Source organism: Colias eurytheme, chromosome 15 (genome assembly GCF_061535395.1).
Source record: "Colias eurytheme isolate Ceu_HAF_F1 chromosome 15, ilColEury1 Martin Lab GWU primary, whole genome shotgun sequence".
NCBI lineage: Eukaryota > Metazoa > Arthropoda > Insecta > Lepidoptera > Pieridae > Colias > Colias eurytheme.
The window spans coordinates 3207110-3220611 of NC_142994.1; the positions used below are offsets into that span (position 1 = coordinate 3207110).

General features: G+C 33.5%; 1 protein-coding gene across 10 annotated transcripts; it reads right to left on the reverse strand.

The window, feature by feature from the left end:
• Window positions 1-704: 704 nt before the first annotated feature.
• Window positions 705-11997, reverse strand: wupA (troponin wings up A). 10 transcript variants are annotated; one of them, XM_090109891.1, is made up of 9 exons: window positions 11908-11997; window positions 10348-10385; window positions 8267-8284; window positions 7910-8038; window positions 7708-7831; window positions 6089-6189; window positions 3992-4035; window positions 3066-3207; window positions 705-995 (listed from the first exon to the last, which is right to left on the reverse strand). In XM_090109891.1, exons 2-9 carry the CDS (start codon window positions 10360-10362, stop codon window positions 927-929), a joined length of 642 nt encoding a protein of 213 aa, XP_089966017.1. In that variant the 5' UTR covers window positions 10363-10385; window positions 11908-11997; the 3' UTR covers window positions 705-926. The 10 variants fall into 10 exon arrangements, with proteins under 10 accessions (XP_089966017.1, XP_089966019.1, XP_089966018.1 ...); XM_090109893.1 differs by lacking the exon at window positions 6089-6189 and adding an exon at window positions 6390-6490; XM_090109892.1 differs by lacking the exon at window positions 6089-6189 and adding an exon at window positions 6946-7046.
• Window positions 11998-13502: the final 1505 nt, after the last annotated feature.

The window sequence follows — 13502 nt, forward strand, 5'->3', positions numbered from 1 at the left end:
GATATTTCCCGTTTTATTTTTAAAATGTTATTATTGTCATTTTACTCATTAGGCTTTCGATATCAGTTTAAAGTTTTTTGATATCTGCAATAGTTACGGAATAATCGCCTGTGCACACTTAACGATTACACCCTGTATACTCACTAACTGTTGAATTATCATCAAAATGAATAAATAAGCATTCAATTTGTATTTATACTATGCTGATTAATCTTATTTCTATAAAATTTTGGTGATTTTAAAGAATAAGTAGGTACCTGATTTTTAGTGGTCTGCAATAGAATCTAATATTATGTATAATATGAAAAAAATTACAACTGTTTCTGTACTTCTTTTCTTTTCTATTTTTTGCCTTTGAAGTGTGAAATTTTTTTTTGTCTCTCCAAATATTAATGTAAAACTGAACAATTACGTAATTTTAATTTACCTTCTTATTCACCCACTTATTATTTCAATTTCTTATATACTCATTACACTTACTCTTCAGCTAATATGTACCAGATACCTATAACATGGTCATTGGTCAACCTCATTACCTATACAATAAAATGTTTAGCACAGTTATAGTGAAATTTTCAATATACTGATATGAACAAAAATAAGGATCATTAATTAAAATACGGATTGATTATTTATCATAGTGGTTTTTAACACATGGGTCTCGGTTGGGGCAGGGTCAGGGTAGGAAATGACATTCTCACATATAACATAATACAGAAATTATTTTTATTAATTTATTAACTTACAAAAACTTTATTTAATAAATAAATAATATAAAATGATATTGACGTTGGTGTGTGGTCAATTTTTTACATATATATGAAGGAATATGCCAAGGGATGTGAAACCACATGCTTTAGGATGGACCGTGGTTTCTATGGCAACAGTTCTTATAAATAAAGGCCAATGGGGGGAAGATTCACACTTCATGCTTCGACTTCCTCCTCCTTTACCTTCTGATCGCCAGGCTTGCCCTTGGACCAGTCTGGTTTTTTCTGTAAAAAATATAGAGCATTAGTTTCCGTCCGTGTTAAATATTGAAAGCATGCTTAAAATATTCACAATGTATAAACATTTTATACATTGTGTATTTCTAATTATATGAATCTGCAATCTGGCCATTAGCCAAACTCATTTCGACTCTAATCACCATAATTACGGTTGGAATTTGCTGAAACTTTGACCAATTTTTTCCCGAGATAAAGTTGAGAGTAATTTTGTGAGTTGCAGATGCATAGGCGGCATGAGAACAAATGACTGAGGCAACTTGAGCTATTTGCAGCTCGATCATCAATACACGTCCGGCTCTAACTAACGACCGGTGCCCACCTCGCGAGCCTGTACGTCATTAGCTATATATTGTCGTTATATTGATGAAAGCTATCAATATTTCGAGGTATAAAATTATATTTCGATAACAAATGAATAGAAGAAATCAATATTTTCATACACAAAAAAGTGGACAATGATCATTCTTTAAAACAATTTCGGTACCCAGAGATAGCATTTATTTATAGGTATTGGAGATATGCCAACTTTATTTCTGTGTGAATATTTTTGAATCTGTAGTCATTTGTTCGCATTTTTCTAATTCTAACAGTCTCACGTGTGCCAACCTTGCTGTACAAGGCAATAAGCAGGTGCCAGGGATCTAGCGATAGCCATCTATACTAAGGATATACTAAGGATTTGCTTTTTCTCTTTATTTCTTAACCCAAAACAAGGACTGAAATCATACGACAGTTACCTTTTGACTGAAATAGCAAAATTATTAAGCATGTCATAAATCAAAAGCAGACAATAAAATCTAACATGGAAAGCCGTGTCCCGAAGCCGTGTGTAAAACGCCAACGTTCTCAGTTGAATAAGGCATCCAGACTAAAAGAGGATTTCATAAAGTTTCCAAGAGTATGGAAATATATTGTATCGTATGCAAGTGTGGCACTATGGCACAACTTTCGTAAATATAAGCGATATATGTACAATCAGTCGAACGAATTATTCTACTTTTTGTAGAAATAACGAAAAAGATATTCAATTTGCCATAGGCAACAAAACCATTTCACCAATGGTGTGTAGTCGCTGAGCTAAGGAATTAGGACGTATATTACATGCCTAAAGAAATCACTATCAAATATCTTATTTGTGCCCATATTTTACCTTACTCGCAGCGGGACCCTGTGAAACACGTTTTATTGTTAAAAGTTAATAAAATTAGCAGAAAATTTAGTCTTATGTAGGCATGTTGTCAGTAATAGTTAAGGATTAAAAGTTATTCCTATTACTTAGTATTATCGGATTGTCAATTTTTATGGAGCCTTCAAAGTAAGAGAACAGTGTCGAAAATATTTATATAGTTAGTCACTGGTCAAACATAGCAGTTGTGGACTTTTGCGGCGATCAAAGCTTTGCAGGTGAACTCCAATATACTTCCAAATAAAACCGAAGCTTGTGTAGATTATTGTGAGTTATGTACAGAACATTGGAACTGCCAAAAGTTAAGCTATATACGCGTCCCACACTATCTCACCTCGTTGGCTTTATTATGGTTTGTTCTCATTCATATAATAAAGAACCGTTGTATAGTTAAGAAATATATTTTATTAAAATTTAATCGAGAATTAAAATTAAATCATCTTGGTGTAAAAGGAATTGTATGAATGAAACTGGGGTAGGGATCACTTCTTCCCGATAGCCCAATCAGCTTTCTCTGCCTTCTTAGCCTGTCGGAATGTTAGCTCTAATTGTATTTCTTATAATTATTTTATATCAAATAATAGTAAAAAGGGTGCTTCGGAGTAATTGCGAGATTTGGTAAAATCATGTATTTCATTTTTTCAGGTTAAAAAATAATAAAATTGTAAAGTGTTCCCACACTTTCATTCCAACTTTCGCTATTACAGCAACGCACAAAATGTCTTTGTAAAACTTTTTTTAGTCGAAAGACGTCAAGAATAGTTCAATTAATAATTGTTTAATGAGTTAAAATTTTGATTAAAATTTGTTGTTACTTTTTGAAAGAGATAGTAAGACCTTTAACTATTGAATAAATTAATAATATTTACCTCTTTGTCTTCTTCTTCAAGGGTGAATTCCTTCTTCTTGACAACCTTGAGTTGGTTACGGAAGTTGAATTCGGCAGCCTTCTTTTGGAGCTTGGCGAATTTGTTTTCGTATTTGGACACCTTCTTCAATGTAGGTTTGACGCTGGAAAATGAACGTTACGATATGTAGAATAAGGTGCAATATACCATAAATTTTGACAGTTTAATATTGTAAAACTGATACAAAATCGCAATGTTCCACTTCAAGGAAATTTTAATTTGCTTTATGGAAAATGTTTTATATCTCAAAATGGAGATATAAGAGATATGATAGATACTCGGGCCCTTATTTGAATATTAAAAATATAAACCTTATAGGTATAGAATAAAGAATTCTGAATAATAAATTAAGAGTGCTATTATTGAATGAGATCATTTTGGAATGGAAAAAACTCTATTCACACTTGAAATTACAAAAGCACTAAATTATTTACGACACTCGTTGTAATAAACAAAACTAAGAGACCCTTTACAATATTAGAGTGTTGCGTGGGTGTAATTAAAAAATCGATTCGGAATACAACAAGGCTCTTTAGTGAAGTGCAGTTAAGTGCGCTCGGCGCCGGGAAGTCATTATTTTGTGATATTCACAGTCACATTCTCTTATAATACGAATTTTAAAGAGAATTTACTTGAATATGCAATATCGCGTATGAACAATTTGGATGACTTATAAGGTTTCTTACTTCGTCATATTTTTAGGAATCAAGTTAATAGTAAAATGAAATGTGTTCACATTAAATAAATTAAATTTTATAAATAATAATAATAGACGCACAAGAGGGCTTTCTTTGCTATTCGCAAATATAGCGATCTCACGAGAAATGTTTAATTAATTATATTATACTCGAATATTTTTTATAAACGAAATTAAATATCATACTTACAACTTTCCTCTGAGGTCATTGACTTGAGAGTTCAGGTCGGCGATCTATTAACATATTTGGAAATTAATTAGATTTTGTACATAGTGTTATTTTACTCCAATATTATAATGAAATAAAGTCAAGTTGAAAATATTTATAGAATGTAGAGAAACATATTGTATAGATAGTTCAACTTTAAAATCAATGCTCACAGTTTCTACATTTTATAATGACAAGAAAATTAGAAAAATCTAATTAGAATGTTCAAACTTACAACGATACTTGTAAACCAAGTTCATAGCGTTCTACAGAAAACATGAAAAAATATATACTAAAAACATATATATACTACGTAAGATAAAACGCATGCATAAAAAGAAAATGAAGAACATATAAAGCAGTAAGAATTCAGAAAAGAAGCATATAAGATTAAGACACAAAGCAGTAAAACTAAAGCGGAAATATAATAGAAATGAGCATCTAGACATAGATTAGGCAGTGTTATTTGCGAGCTGAAGTAATAATCTGTGGTGATAATTCTCTGTGGAAATCGAAGAGATGTCCAAATACCTATACTTGCGTAGCCTTTGTTCTAGTCTAAATGTATGTACAATATCGTAACATCCAAAATATCTGTGCGATATACACGTGCAAACCTCTGTGCTTCGTATCGGTAACTGGTCTTTCGCAGCACCTGTCCATTCTATACAGTGCAGGATATAATACATGTGCAATATACATATATATTCAGCGGGGACAATATCTTACATCCCCGATTTCATCTGGTACCTAATGCCGTATATGTACAGTTATTTGCTAACAATCAAACAATATATACAAAGGAACCTATGTATTATGAGTAATTACAAATATCGACAGGGTACCAGTTCGAAGTTGTACTATATTGTACAAATAAAATTTGTGTTGTAAAAGACCCTACTACATCCACTACACTTTGACATCCAATTTTTCAAGAATATATAAAGAACGCTGTCGCAAATGTGTAGATTAACAAAGTGGCGGTGCAAAATCGATCGATCTACTCATCCAAGTTTGTACTTGTGTCTGTTGTAGTGTAAAGGTAAAATATAACATGTGAATTGTATCCTATCTTGTGGACAATGTGGTGTGGTGAGGGATCCTCTATCTTGGAATCATCGGGAAAGGATTTAGGTATCGACCGGAGCATGGCACTTTTATTTCTTTAACTCGTTGTCCAAGTGTCGGATATCAAAGGTATGAGGTACAGCAATCGAACTCGCAAACAATCACTCTGTTTCATTCATGAATGGTTGAGATTTGGAACAAGAAGTTTCATAAGCTTAGCACTTGTGTGTGCTAATAAAGGAACCAGTCTGACGTTCCAATTAATAATTTTCGGTAAATCTACTCGCTACATAAGAGAGAGAAAGTAAAGTAATACCACTAATCGCCACCACACAATAAGCGTCACACAAATGCCATTGCGGCGATTGTTGGCAGGTACTCGGTCATTGTTGTCGCTCGCATCATCCTCGGATATTAAAGTGCCATACTATCAGGGATATATTAATAAGGGATCTGAAGCATTGTTACTATTCGGTTACACCATGCAATGATTAAGCTTTTACGACATATTAAGAGCCTTTACATATACCGCCAAGAAGCTCAATACCGATTATTCTGCCGACTAAGTGCCCGTTAGTGATATCGATAGCGCAATGGATGGTGAGAAAGATTCGACATAAAAACTCTAATGAATTGATGGTTGTTACGTATTCATGCATCGGGCTCGACCCGTTCAAGTGATTGCAGTGTTTACGCCGATGGCAGTTGCTGTTATAGCCGTTAGTGTAGTTAACGTGTAAGCTCCATGGCGGATGACGCCTCGATTTTGCACCGTCTTACTGGATGGCAACCCTGGCCGAGCTCGCACGCGACGCGACAACCTATGCACAGATCTGCTACGAGTACACTAGTTATCCGCGTCTCGACATTATTTACAATATCAACAGCAAACAGCCGAAAACTTCCAAAGCATTATACATAATATGTATAAACACGAACTTTTTCACGGGCACGGTTATAACATATCGATGATTGTGATATTCACAGTGGTCTTACATTACTGGTCAATACCTCAAAATCTCTTTTCCTGACTTCGTGTTCCAAATCCCACTTCTGGCCCTCACACACATATACGCGGTCATGATACTCCTGGATAATTCTCTTGAGCATTTCTAGAGAAAAAGGAAAGACAGATTATTTAGCCTGCAAAATGTGCATGGACATCTGTGTTTGTGACCTGGTCTGTCGATGGGAGCGACGTGTGCATGTGTGCTGTGAGCCATACAACTATTATGTCATGTTGTCACATCTATATATCAATATCAAAATCATATCACGTCATATGCATTTCCAATCCTAATATGCAGATTACCTCCATTTTCCTAATTTGGATTGCTCGTTCTACTTCCCATTTATCCCCCTCAAGGTTGTATATTCTGTGCCAGTACATTTGACAAATCGTCTGCAGTTCCGCTAAAGAAAAACACAATTGCATTTAAGGAAATGTTTTATTATCGTCGTAGCGTTCTCGGCCTAGCTTTATGTGGATAGTGTACGTTTGCACGAGACTGTTTCTCGTCTAATGGGAACAGAAGCGAAAGCGAAGCTACATGATATCAGTATGTAACCAATGTTACTACTTGGCATTTCGTGTAACTTTTATCTAACGCGATGCTATCTACAATAGTCATATCGTTGCAGCTCCGGCGGTTGCAAATTGGAACGTTGTTATTGCAGCGATTAAAATTGGTTATCCACATAAGTTAAGGTATGTTGGTAAATGTAATTTTCAGCTCCGTCATATGATAAAAATGAGTTGACTGCGAAAACAAAACAATAATTTTTACTAGTTACATTATCGGCGCTTGCATGATCTACGCAAACAAAGAGTGTTGTGTAAATTGCGAAGTACCCAAAGCAGTTCAGACCTCAAGTTCTCTACGGGTAACTTCCATCTCGTGATCGTACTTCTCCTCTTCTAGCTTGGCGATACGCTGATGATAACCGGTAATGATGCTCGTGAGAGCGGCTACAACATTAACGAATGGTTACTGCCTACGTTCCTACCCCTAGTCACCAACATCGACACGTGAATAGATCTGAAGAAATAGTATCAACAGCGAGAGTGTGAGTCAAGTAACAGTTTCAAACAATTCAAGAAGGTAAGTTTGCACGTATGTTAAATATTTTATTTGTAGCTTAGAAGAGACGCATTAGAAATTATAAGGCCGGTTGAAGGTAGTGGCTTAATCGTTGTTAAAAGATGAATAGAGAGATCACGCCACTTCGACATCATACAAAAATTCAAGGATAGAAGATATGTAAGTTTTGTGAGTTTATCAAAGGACAGCGCCCCCATCGTGGCTGGTTTCGCTACCTCCATATCTTTTCGCTTAACGATGTATTCCAGATCGAATTTTTGGTCCTCGAGCTGGCCGATGCGGGTGTGGTAGTCTTTGCAAACCCTCGAAATAGTATCTATAACGCGACACAAACAATTTATATGGGTACAAATAATAAGCAATCACGAACCACGCGATTGCTGTAGAGTGTAGTGAGGACGAGTGTCCAGTTAATGAAAGTGAAATTTAGATTCTGCAGCCACTATGGAGTGATGAATCTTCATTGCCAATTGTGTGGGGATCTCGTATTGAATAATCTTACAATGAATCAGAATACGTAATATTTACCTTCGTTTGCATCGTCAACGTTTTTGGGTTTACCGCACCTCTCTTCAATGATACGCCTCCTTTCCGCTGCTTTGCGTTCCTGTTCTTTCTTTAATTCCTCGGCGGCTTTCTTACGCAGGAGCAACTGTATCGAGAATTGACTATAAGTTTAATTGTTCAGATTTTATTTATAGAACATTAGGGCCATTTTCTAAATACTCACCCTAAGCTTCTTCTTCCTCTCAGGTGTCATGAAACCCTTCTTAGCCTTCTTGGCCTTGGAGGCTTCCTCCATGCGCTTGCGCACCTCAGCGCGCTTGCGGTCGATCTCGGCCTGTTTGGCCTTCTTCGCCTAAAGACATAATACTTCGTAATCATGTGCATTTATTAAGTTGTCTGTGTGTGTATAAAAACGAAAGACTTTTTTAATATATGTTTTTGTAATAGAGTTCAAATAATGCATTATTTTAATAAACCAAAAGTGCTGTTTGTTTATATGTATGTTATTAATATTATGTAATATGTATGTATGTGTGTTTTATATTTAGTGTGTGTCCGGTCGCCTTCTTCTCTACTTTACCTCCTCGAGACGCTTTTTCTGTAAAAATAAAAAACAACATGATATAGTACAAATAAACAAAAACACTGGCAGTTATTTATTAATACAACATTGAAGCAGTTACGTTTCTGCATTATAGGCAGGAGATACAATGGCTTAATTTTATATTCAAAATATTAATATTTTTATAGCTGCTATTATAATATTATATTATGTTTAGATTGGCGTAAGTGTAAGCCTTTTGTGGTAGTGTGTTATAGTATCAGCATGTTGTTATAGTTTTTTTATTTTATTTCATATACTTAAAATTGTGTATAAAGTTTTGTAAATATGTATGAGTAATATGGAGATTTTACGCAAATGCTGGCTAAATATTTTTATTTTAATTAATTAATTATTATTATTAATTCAAATATACTTCTTTAAAGGCAAATGGTTTGAACTTACAATTCTCAATTTATTCAAGAAATCCCACCTTTGGATTTGCTTTGTTCCTATTCAAATACCTACTCATATTATATTCCATACATGAAAATATATTTTCTAAATGGAATATTTTTCATAATGAGTGTAATGAAACAAGAAACCTTTCGGCTTTCCTTTGAATCAAAGTAATTATTTTGTGTTTTTGTTTTTTCGTGTTGTTTACTGGAAGTATTAAAATGTGAAATTAAGGTGAGTGCACATTAACAGAATGTGTTTCTGTAAAATGGAAAATCTTTTATGTATCATTGTGACGATCGTTATATCTCGTCATTAATGAAAAATCGTCAGAAATTTAAAAATCGCAAACCCTGTTTTTTTAACTAAAAAACTGGTTTCAGTTTCCACTGGTGCGGCTACAGTGGTACCCATCCATCTCTATAACACATGATGATTATTTTGCAATTTATATTGACGATGATAAAATTGCAAAAGAAATAAAAAAAAGACGTGTGGCACTCGGAGACTGCCGCGGTAAAGCTATTGCATAGCATGCCTTCAAGCCACACCTCCGAGCCCGTCGGAGTGGGGAGCGTGAGGTTTTTTCGTTACCGAATTTCTCGATTCGCTCAAGGCCCGCGATAGAAGCTATGCAATATCTTAATAAAATGAAATTTTAAAGTGTATCAGGAGTGATCTGAAAACACACGTCCACACGTTTATCGTTTCACATTTGGGATGATCGTAATGTGCACTCGCCTTAATTGTGTGTTTGTATGTTAGATCATTAGTATAGTTACCTTAGTCTCAAGGAGGTATCGTATCTAATACTGTTGATGTTCAATTGAAGCCACGATGTTGAAGATAACCCCAGGAATCAGAACATGGAATATAGAGAAAAAGCGTAAATTAGTTTAATGCCCCGCTAGTAAGTCTATAATAAAAAAAAATGGTAACGAATATCCTTATTAATTCACTTTTATAAATCTCTAATTATTTATTAAAAAACATTATAAATAACAATAATGAATGCTGTATAAAATTATATGGAATTTTAATTTATTTAAACATTTTAATATGTATTTTAAAACTAACACAAATGTACCTACACAAATTGTGATGAAAACAAGAAACAACAAAGCTTAAAAACTCCAAGATTGAGAATAACTATTATGAACCAGCTTTAAAAAGAATATATTCTGTTCCTTAATAAAATAATTAAGCTAAATGAACACTACAGAATTTAATGAATACTAGCTTTCAGTAATAAACAAGTTTGTTTACTAAGCCGTGGTTTTAATATGACTTCATACAACGCTGTCAAGTTAAAACTAAATGAGTCTCGTCTTATTTAATGTTTTTAAAACGAGGTGGTATCTGCATCCTTTTTAAATTAAAACTAAAATATATAAACTAGTTTTATTTAACTTTAAATTCCATACAAACCTGTTTGTGTGAAATCTTACATTTATTTTAAACAACACTTCCGACTTCGAATAGTTTATTTGATTAAATTTATGTTCAAGCAAGCTGCCTCTTCATTTGTTCTATTATAAATTTACTTTTATTTATAAATTCAGAATACGAAATACAAATTCTAATTTATTTTCATTTTCATTTTCTATACCAAAATTTGTGAGAAATTTAATGTATTTCATTTGGTTTATACATTACCTTACTTCATCATCCGCCATTGTGATTTAGTTCTTTTCGGTGTCTGTAATAAAGAAAACATGTTTATTATAAAGTTTCTAAACGATAAATATCTAAGAAAAAGAAGGATCTAGCCGTATGTATTTATTATTTCTATGGAAAAACGCTTATTCCATTAATTATTTCGATAGGTAACATGGGAAACTGGCAATCTTCGATCTTTATAATAAGTATACATTAGTATATTAATTCGAATTACCAGAAAACATCCATTGATAATGTAAAACTTATTTAAAAAGCACTAAAGTTTAATATTAGCTGTAAAAACCTGGTTCACGGCTACGCCTACGACCGTTATATTTATGTATCCCGTAATAAGATATGAAAGTAACTTCAGCTAAATCTCAATTTCATAAACAATACCTTTTTCATTTATCAACCGATCAAGGTCAATTTAATCAATCACGTTTCATCCGTTTTTCATGGCCCTCGTTATAAGATTATCGATAAAAATGTTCCACCCTATTTACTTCATATTAACTACATTATCAGTTTTTATTTATCATCTTATATTTTATATCTTTCAATATAAAAAATATTTAAACTGATCAATCAACGTGTCCTTTGAAATTATCCAACATGCCTATTTGGCATGATGCCATTTTATGTACAACTGATATTTGATACCCTTAAAAAAATCTACGTAAAATGTGTCCCAAAAAATGTATAATTTATCAGTGAAATTTAATGGGATTTAAAGCGACACGTTACAAATTGAATATTTTCGTAGCGGAGTGCACTCCCGGCCTAAATTAGGTCACGTTTAAAATTATATTACATCGGCTGGCGGGAAAAAGTCATTTTCCATTAGAAACGATAGCTGTAGCTATACAAAAAGCATCGCAGAGAGTCGAGTATTCGGTTCGCTTCGTCCAGAGCGAGCGCGACTGAAATAGGCCCGGAGCCACTCCCGCGCATCCTAATTTGGTCGCGACCACGCTTCTTCGGTTACATGAGTTTTCGACATCATACGTAACGGACGTCGCGGTTAAGAAACTATTTCAGCTGTGACGTCACAGTACTGAAGTAACATGGAATGTATGACGATAACGTTAACTTAAGTAATATTAACTTTTTGTAATTTGTATATCTTACGATTTATATTATTTAGGAAAGTTGGTATAGCACATTGTAAAAGTGGTTATATAATTTAGAAGTTAATGTGGGTAGTATGTCAACGTGTATAACTGTTTTAATTTATATCGTAGCTCTTCTTTTTAGATATATTAATTTTAAACACATGAGCTATAAAATCAAGTTTTAACAAATCGATCAGTTGCATTGATAAAGTCATTCCCTTTCAATGTCAGTTACCGATTTAGCGGAACGGCAAAAACATGCTGTGACGTCACGTATGTAATCTTATATCCAAGTCAAAAACTTAAACTTTAGCCACATTTATTTCCAATAATCTTCCGAGCGCTCCGAGCGATGCATCACGATCCTTTACGCTGACATTGACAAATCACTTCACTAATGCACTGTTAAACGTGAATTTTGGTAAGAATAATTTCACTGGAACTCACCTACGATAGGAAAAAGGAGATGGCCCTAAGATGGTTCAGCCAACACGAGCCACAACTGCTGACTGGCGCGAGGCGGGCGGCAAGGCGCGGCGGGCCGTGCGTGGGCGCAGCGCCCCGCGCCCCTTCAGCTACCTGTGCTAGGGCTGCCAACCATATAATTAAATAAGATAAGAAGAATTCACTCATCACTTCATACACTAATGTGCTTAGGTTCTACAAAATTGAAAGAGTTATGATTTTATTTTTCGGTCTTTTCCTGGTTATATTAAGAACTCTATGTATGCGTTATATGGGTCTAATAATAATTACCTCGATAAAAGTATTAAAAATTATAAGAAGCATGTATGTATTAAAAATATTACACTCAATGTAATGTAGTAAAAGTAGGAAATCTGATTATCAATAGATAATAACTTATAAGCTTATAGAAGTACAGAATATTGTAGAGCAATATATTCCGAATATTAAATTATTATCTAACGAAGGTATTCCAAAGGGATTTAATTTCATTATACAAATGGCGAGCACACGTGTCAGTGAAATACTATATTTTCATGAAGTGACAACCCTACGCGCTTTCCGCACAGACATTTTTAGAGCAGTGTCGTTTTGACACCAACACCGAAATAACATTCAAGCTCTAGTCTGAAACTGAGATATCTCGTAAACATTGCTGCCGCTGATGAGGTAAACTTCGTGAGAACGCTTGTTACCACATGGAAAACTTTAAATAATAATTATTAACATAGATATATGCGATAAATATACTTATTACATTATCATTGAGATATAAACCAGGTCTTAACATATCATTAAGTTTAGTGTACCTTTCAGGTAGGTAACTTGTAAAAACTTATTACAGAAAAGAAACTATTGTTTATTTTCTTTAATGAAATAAAAACATACCTTTTTTTGAATAAGAAATGAACACACCATTATAAATCGTTGTTGTTTAAATCTTTTATAAAAATATTTAGACTTAAGTCATCATAATTTATTGCCACCTTATAATTTAGTCTGTTTCAAAAAGATTATTTTTATTTTTCATATTATGTGAGCTCTGTTAGCGACTTATTAAAGATTTAATTTATTATTTCCATGCCAAAATTAAGTATCTGTAATGGTTATAATATACCAAGTTACGTTTTCGTTTTAATAAGAGCTTTTGGAAAGAAAGCAGTTGGTTTTCAAGAATTTTTATCAATTTTATTAACTGCGGGCTTATTCACTTAATGAGCATATCACTCTGTAATTTCTTATAATTTTAAACGTAAAATCAATAATGTATTATATTTATTCATTAATGCAATCCAAATTCACTGGTACTGGATACAAAAAAATGTGGGACAACCGAAAATGCTCTAAGCCGACTTAACTAATAATCATTACGTACGGATAATAATTAAGTAGTCCAAATTACGCGTTACGAACGCATTCCATCAAAATATCTTGAAAATATACAATTCTGAACTCTTTCCTGCTAATCGTATCAACATTATACATCATTTAATTTACGGAACCAATTCTTTATCGATGTTGTAAATCATTCAGCATAAATTTATTAATGTAAAGGGTCACCCCTGTCGAGTTCAGTG

Excerpts from the sequence above, each read along its gene's own strand:
- wupA (XM_090109891.1), bottom strand. Across the intron at positions 7,832-7,909 it reads AGAGGAAGAAGAAGCTTAGG|TTGCTCCTGCGTAAGAAAGC; the intron begins GTGAGTATTTAG and ends TTCTCGATACAG. Across the intron at positions 996-3,065 it reads TTGAAGAAGAAGACAAAGAG|AAAAAACCAGACTGGTCCAA; the intron begins GTAAATATTATT and ends TATTTTTTACAG.